The 16,144-nt window shown below is 43.4% G+C and overlaps 2 protein-coding genes across 12 annotated transcripts in view; both read right to left on the reverse strand.

The window, feature by feature from the left end:
* Window positions 1–2,795: 2,795 nt before the first annotated feature.
* On the reverse strand, window positions 2,796–6,113 carry Tmem35b (transmembrane protein 35B). Its single transcript, XM_027399328.2, has 3 exons — window positions 5,965–6,113; window positions 4,228–4,408; window positions 2,796–3,218 (listed from the first exon to the last, which is right to left on the reverse strand). Exons 1-3 carry the CDS (start codon window positions 6,067–6,069, stop codon window positions 3,043–3,045), a joined length of 462 nt encoding a protein of 153 aa, XP_027255129.1. The 5' UTR covers window positions 6,070–6,113; the 3' UTR covers window positions 2,796–3,042.
* Window positions 6,114–8,016: 1,903 nt separating this feature from the next.
* Window positions 8,017–16,144, reverse strand: part of Zmym6 (zinc finger MYM-type containing 6) — a 40,099-nt gene continuing 31,971 nt past the window's right edge. For 5 of the 11 annotated variants that reach the window (XM_027399318.1, XM_027399316.2, XM_027399321.2 and 2 more), the window contains 2 exons: window positions 12,703–12,847; window positions 8,017–9,961 (listed from right to left, as the gene is read on the reverse strand). In XM_027399318.1, the coding sequence (XP_027255119.1) occupies window positions 8,133–9,961; window positions 12,703–12,847 (1,974 nt within the window). In that variant the 3' untranslated portion in view covers window positions 8,017–8,132. Of the gene's footprint in view, window positions 9,962–11,191; window positions 11,323–12,702; window positions 12,848–16,144 lie in introns of those variants that run through there. The other 6 variants (XM_027399317.2, XM_027399322.2, XM_027399325.2 and 3 more) reach the window with 5 other exon arrangements.

Genomic DNA, 16,144 nt, shown 5'->3' on the forward strand with positions numbered 1-16,144 from the left:
TGAACTCACAGAGATCTGCCTGCCTCTGCCTCCCGAGTGCTGGGACTAAAGGCGTGTGCCACTACCAGGCCTAGAGATTTAATAATAGCATTTAATGAGCACTTATTATGCACCAGGCTGTGCTTTCTACCATTTTTGATATTCTATAAATAAACCAGGAAAAAACATATCATTAGCGCCTCCCTTCTTGGTGATGAGTATGGGTAAATTTTAGTCAATCTCAGTCCACTCTGGGGATTTCACTCTCCTTATCAGTGATAAGTTGAAGAATAGGAATGTAACTTCATTCTAGCCAATTAAAATACAAGGGATGACCTAGGGTTTTCCAAGAGAGTTTTTCTTTCTCTATTTACACTTAGATAATATATACAAATATGCCACCTATGTGCAGCTATTTTGCAACTCTGAAGATAGTAGGCAGTACACTGAAAGCTAAAAGAATGTTGGTCTTTGATCTTTTCATTAAGCAGCTCAATTAACCAACATGGAAACCAAATCATCTCTGGACCCCTTTGAGAGAGGGCTGGAGGGAGAAAATATGAGAATGTGTATACCACACAGCAGACAATCTTCCAAAGTTGGGTCTCTCATTCAACTATTTAGGTCCTGAGTGAAACTCAGGTCATCGGGCTTGGTGGCAATCACCCTTATCCAGTGCCATCTCATCAGCCCCTTCTTAATGTCATGATACTGTCACATAATTTATGAACTATCTATCCACTGATCTATTTCTTTACCCTTGCTGTAGGTGGAGTGTATCACTGTACTTTCAGACACAAAAAAAGATCTCAATGAAGAATATGAACTCGCCTGGGATTCATGCAAGTGTGTACACAGCAAGAACTGAGTTCAGCACTGAGCATGAAATGGACTAATACAACTTACACCTCTGTGTGCTCCCAAAAGCTAATCTTCCTATAACCAAAGCAACTTACCGGCGAGTAGCTAAAACATGTGCACAGATAAACTCTAGCTGGCCCTACTACAGGCCTGTAACCCCAGCTACTAGAGAGGCTGAGGCAGAGAATTTCAGTGCAAGTCTTATTTAAGCTACAAAGTGTGGTGATATATTGCTTGTACAAATAAAGCCTGTCTGAAGACCAGAGGATGGAGCTTGCCACTAGCTAACCATAGAGGTCAGGAGGTCTGCACAGACAGACAGGAAGTAAGATGGCTGGGCAGAAACAGGAAGTGAGTGGCTGGGCGGAGAGGATGCAAGGAGGAAGAAACAGTAACTTGCTCTCTTTTCTGCAGGGAAGCTAGTGGAATAAAGGTGGCAGTGGCTTGCTCCTTCTCTCTGATCTCTCAGCATTTCCCTCTGTATCTGATTCTGTTTAAACCTAATAACAACTTCATTTACAATGAAGTTCAAGGCCAGCCTAGGCTACTCAGCGAGACCTTGTCTCAGAACAGAGACAACTAGGGTTCAGGCTCAGGAGTACTGTGTTTGCCTATCCTAAGAGATGCTGTGAGTTCACACCCCAGAACTACAAAATATAAATTGTTTTCCCTCACTCTCTTCCCTCATGGAAGAAGCATCACTTCCCAAAAGGACTCCAGCTGACTCACACAAAGATGGTCTGGGGAGATGACACTAGGTGCCCCAATGTTTGTCCTATGTGCATTCGCCCCCTCCCTCTCTTCCTCACTTCCCCCCTCCCCCCACCTCCCCCACCCGCCACATTTAGACTGCTGAGCCATTTAACATTGCCAGGAGACAGCTGTCCCCCACCCTCCACTCAAGTGTTAAGGGACACTGGACTAAGAGCCATACCTCACCATTTCAGCAGGTGCCTCTCAGCTCTGCAAGTGTAAAATAGAGAAATAGCAAGAAATCTCTCAAGGGACTCAGGTGAGCACAGGAAGAAATCAGACACACTCTGCAGTGTCAGCTTGTAAATTTTAAAGCGAGTTAGATGTGAATGCTTTTGAGACAGCATATTTCTCCTGGTCAGGAGGAAGGGAATAAGAACACATCCTTTTTTTTTTTTTTTTTGGTTTTTCAAGACAGGGTTTCTCTGTGTAGCTTTGGAGCCTGTCCTGGCACTCGCTCTGGAGACCAGGCTGGCCTCAAACTCAAGAACACATCCTTAAAACTATTTTTATTTTATTTTGTAAGTGTTTTTGCTTTCATATATATGTGCTTATATAAAGATATATGCACATGGTACACATATATACAGATATATGTGTATGCATATATGTACCATGTGCATGTCTGGTACTCCAGGAGACCAGGTGTCAGATCCTCTGAAAGTAGACTTAGGGACAGTTGTGAGCTGCCGTGTGGGTGCTAGAAACTGAACCCTGGCCCTTTGCAAAAGCAGCCAATGTTCTTAGCACCTGAGCCACCTTTCATCCTCAGTTCCATGCACTCCTAGGACAGAGTACTTAAAGCCACTAAAATTGACAAAATAAAAAGGAATGCTAAAAAACACTGGATCTTTTTTTCCTGCATTTTCCAGAGAGTATTTCTCTGTATAGCCCTGGCTGTCCTGGAACTCACCACACAGACCTGGCTGGCCTTGAACTCACAGAGATCCACCTGTCTCTGACTCCCCCCCACCCCCCAGTGCTGGGGTTAAAGTAGTGTGTCACCACTGCCTGGCAAAACACTGGGTTGTTTTGTTTTTTCCCCTGAGACAGGGTTTCTCTATATTGTTTTGAAGCCTGTCCTGGAACTAGCTCTGGAGACCAGGATGGCCTTGAGAACACTGTCTCTTAACAGCAGACAATAAAGTAGGCTATACAGTATCATTTGCATTAAAAAAATGAAAATCAGAAAGTGTCAACAGCACAGTTAACACCAAATGAAAATGATTATTTATGGGGTGATACAATTTGGAGTGGTTTTAGGTTCTCCTTATTTCCCCTTTTCACTTGACATGAATGTTAATATCCCACTCAAAACAGGGCATCGTAGTTATAAGGAGAGATTGGGACCTAGATGAGGTATCTTTTACACCGAATGACTGTGGGCCTAACAAAGTGGTAGGCACTATTCTGTGACTTCCTGCTTTGGTAAATGCACGGCAAGAAGACTCAACTGCCAGGCTTCCCGACTGCACCAGGAATCTTCTTGTTAGGGTGTCTAACCACTGTCTTAGTCCGAGCTAAGAACTGGCAGGTATCCAGCAGCAGCAGGAGCCCCAAACAGACAATGGCTGGGATGGAGGTCCTCAGTGACTCTTTCAGAACCACCAACGTAAAGATGGCACCTAGAACAGAAATGATAAACATCTAGAAGATCCAAGAACTCGGATTCCAGCCCAGGAGGACCCATTTCAGCTCAGGCCCTCCCATTAAACACTCCTCCACTCCTCTTCCAGGAAGCAGGAACAAGAATTAGAAGCCTTGAGAACTAATGCAAGCCCCGGAGCAGAAGAGAGTCAAGGTGAGAAGATAGGGATATGGGAACTAGCTTTCCCCCAACTCTTTCTTAATAATTCTACTGGAGGATTCAAAATGGGGGTCAGGAGCTTGAGTGTGGTAATGACCTGAAATCGTGGAAGGCTTTAGAGATGGAAAGAATGTTTTAGTGACTAATGTGACAGTGTCTAGTCTTGGAAGCAGCAGCTGTCCACCCTGTACACTAGCACTTCTTCCGTGCGGAGCTTCAGAGAGAGTGCAGTCTAAGAAATTCTCTGCCTCTTTGGTCAGGGAACCCTCGCTTTCCTGCTGGTTGCACCCAAATCCACAAGCTCAGGTTCTCAACCTGTGGGTCATGACTCCATTTTGGGGTTGAATATCACTTTCACAAGAGTCTCCTAAGACCACCGGAAAACAGATATTTACATTACAATTCATAACAGTAGAAAAATTACAGCTATGAAGTAGCAATGAAAATAATTTTATGGCTGGGAATCACCACATGAGGAACTGTATTACAGGGTCATAGCATTAGGAAGGTTGAGAACCACTGTGGTAGATACATATACATTAAGTGGCAGCTGCTGCCACACTCCCTCCAGGAGTGAGCATGGAGAAGGCGTAGGAAGGTTACACTACGTGTTCACGCTGGGACACTATACAAATCACAGAAATGATGGGAAAAGCGTGTTACAGTATTACAATGGCCAGGATGTGGTTGGTCTGCAGCATTTCAATATCAAGGAAGCTATGGCTGATCCGGAAATGTTCCTGGTCCCAGAGAAGAGACAGGGCAGCAGTAAGGAAAAACAGCTAAATCTCACTATTGCCCCCAGAAGACCCCGGGTGCCCCCTTACCCATCATGAGCAGGATCAATAGCAGGGTACTGATCTGTTGTAGCACAGGCGGACCCACGACCAGCAGCAAACCCGTCAGCAGTTCCAGCCAGCCCACAGCTGTTTGGTAGTTTATAGGATCTGGCTGGTAGCCGAACAACTTCAATGGAAACACCTCAGAGAACTGCTCGAACAAGGCTCTCTATAAGTGGCAGGGAATGCCTGTCAGCTGTCTTCTTCTGGAAGTACCACAGGGATGGCCTCTGCCTGTCATCAGCTCCCCTAACAAAGCCACTACAAGCAGAGGCCAGATCCAGGTTAAGAGCCTGGCGAGGAGGGGGCCACCCGATGGGACTGACCTTTGGGATCAGGAACAGACACTCTTCCACAAGTAAAAAGGGTCACAGGCAGAGATAGCTTTCCCTCCTCACCAGACCTCTCCATAGAGGATAACCCAGCCTCAAATCCCAGGAAAGGGTACAGGACTTGGGCCTTCCCACCTAGAGCCATGGCCTGGAAAGGGCAACAGAGTCTTTGTGCCACACCTAGTTTCTCTTCATGCTGAACATTTGGAGGTGGGATGGAAAAGGTGCCTTAAAGATTGGTTTCCATTTTCTATCTCCTATTCGGGTTCTGATCCCACTATGGCAGACACAACAGATAAGGGGCTCTGTAATCCATTTTACCCAGACCTTTCCCGGGGCCAACTCTATCCCCCCCCCCCCCACTGCTTCCTATGGTCCAACAGCAGCCCTGCCTCTCCTCCTCTACCCTCCAGTGTGTCTAATCTTCTGACAGCATGACACAATGTCGCCATCTACAAAGTTGCTTCAGAACCCCACAACTTAGTTTTTTTAATAAATCACGTGTTTTAAATTTACAATTTTGTGTTGGGCTACATTTGACAGCTATTTTGAAGTATATGTGGCCCAAGGGTCACAGGTGGGACACGCTTACAGAGTTTAAGCTGTCTACCTCTTACTGTATCCTGAAAACCCACCACCTTAGTTTCAGGGTAGGCGGGAGGGGGGGGGAAGTATGCAAGCTTGGGAGGATGTAATGGGGATTTCCCACAGAGCCAGGAAGTATTGGTGGACTTCCCCAGGATAAGGAACTACAGTCGGGGTGACTTCCAGGCTTCCATCCCAGACTTCCTGGGATGCTGTGGAGTCTAGGTTCAGTTAGTCTACATTGGGCCTTGCTTGACTAGCTGTGTCATCCTTTGGCAAATTACATTTTACCTTCAGGGCTAGTTTCTAAGCTTATAAAAGATTTCTCAAGTGGTGCAAGCCGTTAATCCCTTGAAGAGGCAGGTGGACCTCTGCAAGTTCGAGGTCAGCCTAGTCCATATAGTGAGTTCCGGGCTAGCCAGAGATACACCGTAAGGAAACCATTTCAAAACAAGGAAGGAGGGAGGGAGGGAGGGAGGGAGGGAGGGAGGGAGGGAGGGAGGGAGGGAGGGGGGAGGAGGGAGGGAGGGAGGGAGGAAAGAAAAGAAAAGAAAATCTGCCTCACTAGCGTCCCCAAAACTGGAACACTAGGTGATGAGTGTGGGATGGAGAGGAGTCACCTTCCCACTTCCCCTTCCTGAACACCTTGGGTTCCATCGTTTCTCCAGTTAGGGACCAAGTGTAAGTCCCTTCCCCTCCCACCTAGAGAAGATGCGGAGAACAAGGGACGGCCTAGGCGCCCTCGCGCCCGAAAGCAAGCAGCCCGCGGGAACCGTCCGTCCCCGCGCGCCCCTGCCGCGCCGCTCACCATCTGTTGTGACACAGGGGCCGAGACCTGCAAGAGCTTAGCAGCCCCGGCGAGCGTGAAGAAGGCGCCAAGCAGGAGTCGCAGCGCGCCAAGCAAGAGCGCCATAGCAGCGAATGCCTCCTCCCGCTGCCCCCTCCCTGCCCGGAAGACCGCAGTCGCCCCCCCCGCCCCGCCCCGCCCCGTCCACCCGGTTGGCTCTCAACTGCCCACCCGTCTTAGGAGGCCCCCCCCGGACCCGCCCACTGGGCGCCTTTTTTCAAACTCCGTAAGCGGGAGCAAACATACCGGTTCTGAACACGTGACCCCGACCTTGGGGGGGGGCACCCTGGAGGAATCTAACACCACCCAGCCCCGTGTGCCTCTGGGTTTGCTTCTGTAAGGAAGTTGCACACTGGCCTTCAGAAAATTACTTGTACATCAGTGAACCATACAATTAATGCGCAATAAAGCAGTAACCTGTGACTACAAGTTTTCCTTGTCCATCTATACCTAAAATACCTGCCTTTTCCATTGCTCACCTGAAATAAAAATGTAAAAGATGTTTAAACATTCACTTGCCTAGATCAGAAAACAAAAGGCCAAATTTGGCCAGTTGTTGGGTATTTTAACACACACCAAAAAAGGAAAATATTAATATTGATCATAACAATAATCTTAAAATGATTAAACAATGTCCAAGGAATTTTTACAACCCTTGGAAATTATATAAAAATAACATCTCAGTGCACGGGTAAAAGAATGTTAATCAGCAGTACGTTTGTTTGTATACCACAGAATACTTACTATCTGAGCTTATATGAAAGTCGGCTACACATCTGTAATCCCAACACGAGAGGGGGTGAGGCTTGAGGACTGCCAGAGTTCAATGCCAGCATGGACTATACAGCAAGAACTAGGCCAGTGACAACTACATTGCCAAGCTCCGTCTCCAGAAAAAAAGAAAAGAAAAAAAAAAAAAAAAAAAAAAAACAAGCCCTGGTTTAGAGAACCAACAGAAGTCCCCAAAGTATGGCTTCAAATTCCCCAACTGCTCTACTTCCTGGGGGGCACCTGCTTGAATCTGCTTTCCATCTATATGCAACTTCTGGCGGCTGCTGACTTGGCTGGCTAAAACTTCTCACAATTTTAAGTGCAAACTGAAAGGTCAAACTGTGCCTTGATATTGACGTGGGCCTTCGGCACCTGAATGCTTGGTCACGAAGGAAACCACTGTTGCTGCCCTAACTTAACTCTGTTTTGTTCCCCTTTAGCTCAGAACACTTTTTTCCTGAGTCACTTTCTCCTGTAAATTACCTTGAATTCTAGGAAAGAGGAACTGACCCATAAACATAATGTACAGTGAAGGATCAAAACTAGCCGCAAGCAACAGGGAGCCTGGCAGGGCAGATCACACCTTAAATGAGGGCAATTGCCATTATGGTGAGGCTGTACCCTGGAACAGTCATCTCACAGAAACCAGACTGCTCCCCTAAAGTGGTAACAGTGGGAACGTCTCCAGTCAGATTACTAGCCTCACCAAGAAGACCCACTCACTGTCAGGCACACCCCAACCCTTCATTGTTTCGTTTTTCCATGATAGCTCAAAGTTCCAATAGCACCTTCAAGACTAAGGTGGGAGCCCCAGCATCATGTCAAACACCTTTAATCCATGCATGGGGGAGGGGGTAGAGACAGTGGGATCTCTCTGAGTTGGAGGCCAGCCTGGTCTGGTCTACATAATGAGTTCCAGGACATCCAGAACTATGTAGAGAGACTCTGTCTCAAAACACAAAACAAAGTGCTGAGGTGAGATCAGGGAATCGTAACCTGTTCTTCTCAACCTGGTTCCACTGACCCCATCTTTTTCTGTCCTTTACCAATGCTTACCTCTCACTGATGTACTGGGACAGCAGGTTGGCCTGGTCTCTTGGGGAATTCCCTAAGCAAGACATTTCCTCTGAAACTCCAAGAGCAATCACCAATATAAAGGCTACATTTTCCCCCTTGCGTTATTAAAATTATACATAATTATGTTTAAGTTCCATAATTCTTAAATCCCTCTAGAACAAAGGAAAAATTATTAAAACATTTAATCACCAAAAATACAAATACATTAGCAAATGTATTTTAGGATACTTATACAAAATTTAACACAAAATTAAAGACTCTGACAATAAGCAATAAGGATACTACTCTTTCTCCTTTACTAACTTTTCTATCCTTGGAACTAATGATGTGACTGCAAGTCTTAGGGCAGGACCAAAACCCAGCAGGTTTCTTTGTTTCGATGCGGTCAAGGCTGAAAAGGTGGCATCACACAAACAGAAGGTGGAAAAGGGCAGTAAGAGTTTCACTGCCTTTTCATGGAGTTCCGGGTGACTTGTCTTTGCCCTTACCCAAAACTGAGTTACAGACATTGATTTATAAGCTGACCGAAGGCTTGTATCCGAAGATAACGCTGCTAGTTTTTCTTCTTCAGAGTCAGTGAGGTTGTTATTCTGGTGACTGGCAAAGGGATCAATGAGCCACAGATTTCCCAAACGCAAGTCCTCTTCTGGTGGGTAACAGTCATGGAAAATCTGAGAAAGTCCTTGTAGGTGCTCAACAATCATGCTGGTGATGCTTTCCACACTCACACCGGACGAGTCTAAGAACTCAGAGAACAGAGGGAACATGTCATAGTCATTCTCTTGCGTGCGCTTCAACCAGGCTTTTAGCTTTCTCTTAAATATGTCGACTTTATTATACAAATTGAAAAGAGTTGCCATGGTCCCTTGAAGACCAGAGTTTAATTTATTTATAAGTGAAAACATATCTGCTAAATAGGCTAGCTTTGCAACCCATTCCTTGTCATGGAAATACCTGGCCAAATCAGAATGCTTTTGATTTAAAAGTATTTCAATTTCCTGTCTCAGTTCAAATAATCTTGTTAAGATTCTCCCTCTAGACAGCCACCGCAGTTCAGCACTAAGTGGTAAATTCACAAGCTCCGATCCCATCTCTTCACACAAAACTGTCAACATTTTTGAGTCTGAAGCACTGTTCTTTACAAAGCTTAAAATCTGCGCTGACTGCAAAAGAATTTCATGTAAGCCTGGAGATAGCTTTTCAGCAGCTAAGTGTTCACGGTGAATAAAACAATGTGTGAATACCACTGTATTCTTGGTGATTTCTTGAATTTTTGATTTTAAACAAGAACGTCTATCAGTCATGCTTGCGGCGCCATCAGTACAGAAACCAACACAATGGTTCCAATTCAGAGATCTACTATCAATGTATTTACTTATGAGTTCAAACACTTGAAGGTCTGTGCTTGGAGAAGGCATCTCAGTACAAAATAGGAACTCTTCCTTCACATCGTCACAGTCATAATCGATGAAACGAACGTAGCACAGGAGAAGGGTGACATCTGAGGTCTCTGGAGACTCGTCTATCTGAAGGGCAAACCATCTGGAGTCTCTGAGCTTCTGAACCAGCTGGTCTTCAATGTCTGCAGACAGTGTGTTGATCCTGCACTCAATTGTGTTATTAGAAAGAGGGATGGTTTTCATTTTGTCTCCAGCACTTGAACCCAAAACTTCTGAACACATTTCTACTAAATACGGCTTAATTAATTCTTCAGCAATGGAGAATGGTTTCTTCCTGGCAGCAATTTGGAAAGCAATTAAATAAGAAGCTTTCACAAGTGATTCTTCAACTAGTAGACATTTGTTTAAAGGACTGTCTTGACATTCCATCTCAAGTGATTTTTCTTCAAAAAAGTCTACTGGCTTGTTTTCTAGTTCAGAATGTTTTGCCTTCAAGTGGTTAGAGAGACTTACCGGCATCACACTTTCTCTAGGTAAGATCTCTCCACAAATGACACACTGTGCTCTTGGTGAACTTTCCTTTGATCCAGAACAAATAATAAAGCCAAATTTTATATATTCTGCATCATAAGTCTGGAAAAAGTCCATTCTTTTTTTCTTGGCAGGTGGAGAATCGGGTTCTTCATTTTTCTCATTTTGCAGAGGAAAATCTGAAGGAAATATTTGAATCACTGTTACGTTATGATATGAACATGTACAACATGATATGAACAGTTGTGTTATAAAAAACTGGACAAAGATCCATTAACATGATGGATTAACGTTAACTTGACTCAATGTTGCCTATAAATTTTAAAATCTAGAAGTTGAAAAGCACATTTAGGGGCTAGAGAACAGCACAGTGGTAGCACTTTACCTGGGATGTATGACACCCTGGGTCTAATCCTTGGCACCAACACAAACCAACATACCACACATAAATCTAAAGACCAATCTTAGGAGTTTGATTGTGCTATGCACACTAGCATCTATGTCCTTTTTGGGGGGGGTGTGGTGAGACAGGGTTTCTGTGTGTAGACTTTGCCATCCTGAAACTAACTCTGTAGACCAGGCTGGCCTCAAACGCTCAGAGATCCACCTGCCTTTGCCTCCTGACTGCTGGGATCAAGGCATGCCCTACCACCACCCGGCTCTTTAAAGAAGCTTAATGTAGGGGAGATGGCTCAACAAGCAAAGGTACTTGCCTCCAAGCTTGACAAGGTAGATGGATGTTAACAGATTTCACCAAGTTGTTCTAGGGTACAAACATACACTGTGGTATGCTCCCACGTGTGTACACAAAAGCACACACAAAAAATAAAATAAAATAAAATAAAATAAAATAAAAAGGAATTCCTGGGCTGGAGAAATGGCTCAAATGCTAAGAGCATTGGTTGCTCTTTCCAAAGGTCCTGAGTTCAATTCCTAGCAACCACATGGGTGGCTCACAACCATCTATGATGCAATCTGGTACCCTCTTCCGTCCTGCAGGCAAACATGTAGGCAGAACACTGTATACATAATAAATAAATAAATAAAATCTTAAAAAAAAAAAAAGAATTCCAATGTAGAACTAGGAAAGGTATCGCACTCCTATATAAGCTGGAGGCAAGAGGATGAGGAGTTTAAAGTCATCCTCAGTTATATGTCCAGTCTGAGGTCATCTGTAATACTACATGAGACACCCATCTCAAAAACAAACAAACAAACAAAAACAGGGAGGGAGGGGACAGTAGACAAAGAAGAAAGAATCTTAGTACATATTTAAATTTTTATCAAAGTAATTATCAAAGTAAAATGTTTCCAATACAATGTCAAGTGACAAAGCAATTTACAACAATATATAGACAGTATTCCAGTATTTAATCCGGAAATTTAAAAACAATTAAGCACACACATACCAGATGTCCACAGATCACAGATCCTCTACTACTTTTTATATGTGAAGGTGTTCAGAAGTTCATGTACACAAGAATATCATTTTAAACAGAATGTAAAATAATCAAATTTCCTGAAGAATTCTCTTTGATTCCTACCAAAGGAAAGGCACCCTATGTAAAATATCAATGATTACTTTTACCAGAGTAAGCTTTATCTATTTATTTAGAGACAGGCTCTTGGTATGCAGCACAATCTGACCTTGAACTCAACATTTCCTTTCTCATTCTCCCAAATAGCTTGGACTACAGTAAGCTCACAACACGCAGCTCCAGACTAAGCATCTTGCATATAGGTTAGTGAAGGGACTCTGGTAGCTTAAGCATGGCAAGCATGGCTCTTGCAGGATTTGCCCTTCTCCCTATCCCCTCTGCCTTGCTAAAAACCTTTAGAGTACATTCCTAAAACTAGCCACAAAGGTCCATTCCCTTATTTTGCCACTTCCTCTGAGGCTGATGACCAAGGTCCAGCTGTCAAAGTATTGAAGTCCAGGAATCAGAAGTCCCATTTGGCTCCCCTAATTAACATGCCCAATTAAAATTAAACACCTAATCCCAACACGGAATTTTCCCATTTTACCTTTATAAACTGCCATTTGCCTATGGGCCACGTTAGTCTCCCCTCTCTCCAGAAGCAGTCTTTTGTCCCTCTGGGCCAAATACCCCTACCCCCTCTCCCTTGTCCCCTTCCCCTTCTCCCTCACCCCTATCTCCTTTACCACAGCATCCTAGCCCATTCTAATACAGAGCTCCCCTTCTTCTCCTCTTAAAAATTACACCTGCAAGTTCATGTGCTGCCAGAGTCAGAGTCACTTAAACTTTTCTTCCATGCTTAATAAACAGGTGTTCAGGTGTGGTCTGGGAGGGAGCCCCCACTGTTCAGAAGTCCCCTTCAGTTAGTCCATGAAATAAAGTTATTTATTTCATTTCTGGAACTATAGCTCTGTGATACAATGCAAAGCTCTGAATTTGACACAACAGCAACACACACACAACTTTGGGCAGAGCTAAAATAACTGAAAACATAAGGAGTATGGGAGTGAGGCACTGCCATTGACTGGGGCAATGCCCTACAGCTTTCCATACAGCTCACACAATTTTCTATCACCAACACACCAGAGAACAGCTATTATCTGTTCTCTCCATAACTGACAATTAAATAATTAAATACAGAGTTTAAGAAAGAGAGAGAGAGAGAGACAGAGAGAGAGAGAGAGAGAGAGAGAAACAAGAACACTGGGGCTCAATCAGAAATTTTTTTAAGCAAATATGTATGTCAGTAATTATAATGTCTTATCTGTACATTTGAAAGAGCAATGTACACATGTGTGAGATGTTTAACTCTACATAAAATACTTTGTGTGGATATGGATTTGAAGCATGTAGCATTTCACACTCAAGAATTACTGTTGTTACCTTTTTATTAAAAAAATAAATCATGAAACAAACCTTACACAAGGTGCCAGGACACTTACCTGTCTGGCATTCAACATGGTGGGTGTGTGGTCTGCAAGAGGTGGCCTTGGTCTGTGTAACTGGCCTGCACAATATGCCTTTGTTCTTCTGAAGCATGGGAGGCGGCAAAGACTGGAGTCTCTCAGCATCTGCCAGCGCATTTCCCTAGTCAGAAACAAATCCACAGGCCACAGTGTTTTTAGTAACTTCCCAACAGCCATATTTCTATCAGGTGAGAAGCACTGTGTTATCCTGTGGAAGTGCAGTTACAAACAGAAAGAGCTCTGAGGGAGAAAATAACAAAAACCACTGTGGTGGTTTGAAAGAAAATGGCTCCCATAGGGAGTGGCACTATTAGGAGATGTGGCTTTGTTAGAGTAGATGTACCCTTGTTAGAGGAAGTGTGTCACTGTGGAGGTAGGTTTTGAGGTCTCTCATATGCTCAAGCCATGCACAGTAAGACAGACCACTTCCTGTTGCCTGCAAGTCAAGATGTAGGAATTTCAGACCTATCTCCAGCACTATGTCTGCCGGCACACCACCATGTCGCAGCATGAAGATAATGGACTAAACCTCTGAAACCATCAAGATGTGAGCTCTCAGAAGTTCCTGCTGCCATGCTTTTGCTCCATCATCATGAACTCTAACCCTCTGAAACTGTAACCCCAAATTAGATGCTCTCTTGGCTATGGTGCTTTGTCACAACAATTAAAAAATAAGATAAACACTAACTCCTACTTCTCCTTATCAGCATTGGTTTCATTTATTGGTTTTTTTTTTAAAGAATATTCTGGAAGATGGATATGTCTAGCATGGGTAAGGCCCTCAGTTCAAATCCTAGTAACACACACACAAATTATTCTGCCTAATATATAACCAAAGTAGCCAAATAAAGAAAAAACATATGCAGAGAAGGGTAATTATTCCAAAAAATCGGATCCAATCACAGACTCTACAAAATAATATATACTCTCCATTGATTAAAGATCTCAATTGGGCCAGGTGGTGGTGCACACGCCTTTAATCCCAGCACTTGGGAGGCAGAGGCAGCTCTGAATTAGAGGCCTGGTCTACAGATCAAGTTCCAGTACAGCCAGGGATACAAAGAGAAAACCTGTCTTAAAAAACAAAAACAAACAACAAAACCACGTAAAACAATCATATAACCAACTTAGAAGTCTAAATAGTGAAAAGAGTTGTTGAGAAAAAAAGCAGGATTAGAAGCAGAGAGTGACCGTTTGGGAAAAAAAAAAAAGGTGATGTGGGAGCAACTTCCGATTTTCTAAATTATTCAAAGAGCAAGTCAGGTTGAATGAAATGGCTCAGCTATTAAGGATCTTCCATCCAGGCTGACAACCTAAGTTCAATCCCATTTGACCCCTAGGATCTCTATGGACCAAGAAAGAACAGACCTCCCCCGCCCAAGTTGTCCTCTGACTCCCACGTAGATGCAGTGAGTGAAAAGTTAAAGAGAAATAAGTGTGTACATAGCTGATTGCCCTCTACCCAGACTCAACTATGAAATAACCACCGCTCCCAGCTTGATAGATCAGTGGCATCTGACTACAAATGGCAGCATGTCAAGTTTCAACACCCTACTCTTATTTAGCAAGCTACCTTGGAGGTATATTTATATAACTTTAAAGGAAGCTGCTCCTGGGATAGTCATCTATTAATAAATGAGCCATAAGTAACTAAAAGAGTTCTTGCTTATGAACCTGTGCCACTACAAACAACGCCATGACTCCTGTCCTTACACATAAACCCATCCCACATGTGCTAGTGTACCTATGGAATAAAAGTCTGAGTGCTACTGTCGATTCATAAGCTTGTGGTTTAAATTATGATGGCATCAGCACCATGCTGTTGAAAAAAGTTGTGTGGCCATCAGCAATATATGTGAGCTCATTTTCTTTCTTTCTTTCTTTCTTTCTTTCTTTCTTTCTTTCTTTCTTTCTTTTCTTTTTTATATCTTTCTTTCTTTTTTTTTCTTTTTTTTGGGGGGGGTGGTCAAGTCAGGGTTTCTCTGTGTAAAAGCCCTGACTGTCCTGGAACTCACTCTGTAGACCAGGCTGGCCTCAAACTCACAGAGATCTGCCTGCCTCTGCCTCCCGAATGCTGGGATTAAAGACTCATTTTCTAATACAACAGATCATTTTACTTGAGGCTATTTCTCAGTCAGTGGATACTTAGCCTACTGTAGAGGGTTATTCTTCATATGTAAAATTACTTATATCCCCTTGCCTACAAGTAGTCCATCACAACTCTACCATTTTCATATATATATACAAACATTCATCAGTCATAGTGCACGTCTTTAATCCTAGCACTAAGGAGGCAGAGGCAGGCAGATCTCTATGAGTTCAAGGCCAACCTGGTCTACAAAGTACCTTCCAGGTTAGCCAAGACTACACAGTGAGATGCCTGTCTCAAAAATCACTACCATCAACCCAACAAATTTTGTCTAGACAAAGTGATGCACATCCATAATCCCAGTACCCAGGAGGCTGAGCCAGAAGGATAATCCTAAACTCAAATACAGCCTGAACAACACAGCAGCCTGAACTACTCCCCTATCTCAGAAAAATTCTACATATATTTTCAAAGACTCAAATAGTGAACAATTGGAAATGATTTCCCATTAGAATTCTTGCCTGATTAGTTTTTCTTGGAGGGAATGACCTACTCACTGGTGGCCTTTCCAGGATATTCTCTATATATGGACAAGCAGATGCACATGTGTATTTAAAGCACAAATGGGGGTGTGCTATTCTAAGTTAATGCCCCCTTCTTCCCAGAAGCCTATATACGCAGGCTCTACCCTTTCTAACAAAGGCTTAGGATCCCATTACATGAACACAGCATACTTACTTTAACTGTAACTAAGGCTCTGTATGTTTGTGCAGGGCACTCTACTGCTAGTTGGGCTATGTAAACAGATGTGGGAATGGGAAGGGGCACATCTCCAACTCTGCTTGTGTAGGATTATGTTTTGGCAATTCATGTAACTCCACAGTGACCTATGGTCCCAGCCACTGATGGGAAAATTGGGTTTCAAGCTTCTGCTATTACAAACAATGCAAACCAATTATAAATCACATCTGGCTTTGCATTTTAAAACTTTAGTTCCTACTAAAATCCTCTGAAATTTTACTCATACTGCCATCAGCAACAAGTCAGAATGCATTCTAATCCTTCATTTTTATCTTGGCCAATCTGATTAAACAGTGGTTCTGAGTTGATTGCTGTTTTTGTCCAAACAGCATTCAGTGTTGTATATTTTATGATTATTATTGTATCTGAGTATTTTAGCTGAATGTATGTCTGGCACCATGTGTATGCACGGTGCCGACAGAGACCAGAAGAAGGAATGAGATACTCTAGGACTGGAGTAACACAAGTGCTCTTAATGCTGAGCCATCTCTCCTGCCCCAATTTTTTCTTCTTCTGATACAGGGTCTC

The sequence above is a fragment of the Cricetulus griseus genome, chromosome 2, assembly GCF_003668045.3.
Source record: "Cricetulus griseus strain 17A/GY chromosome 2, alternate assembly CriGri-PICRH-1.0, whole genome shotgun sequence".
Lineage (NCBI taxonomy): Eukaryota > Metazoa > Chordata > Mammalia > Rodentia > Cricetidae > Cricetulus > Cricetulus griseus.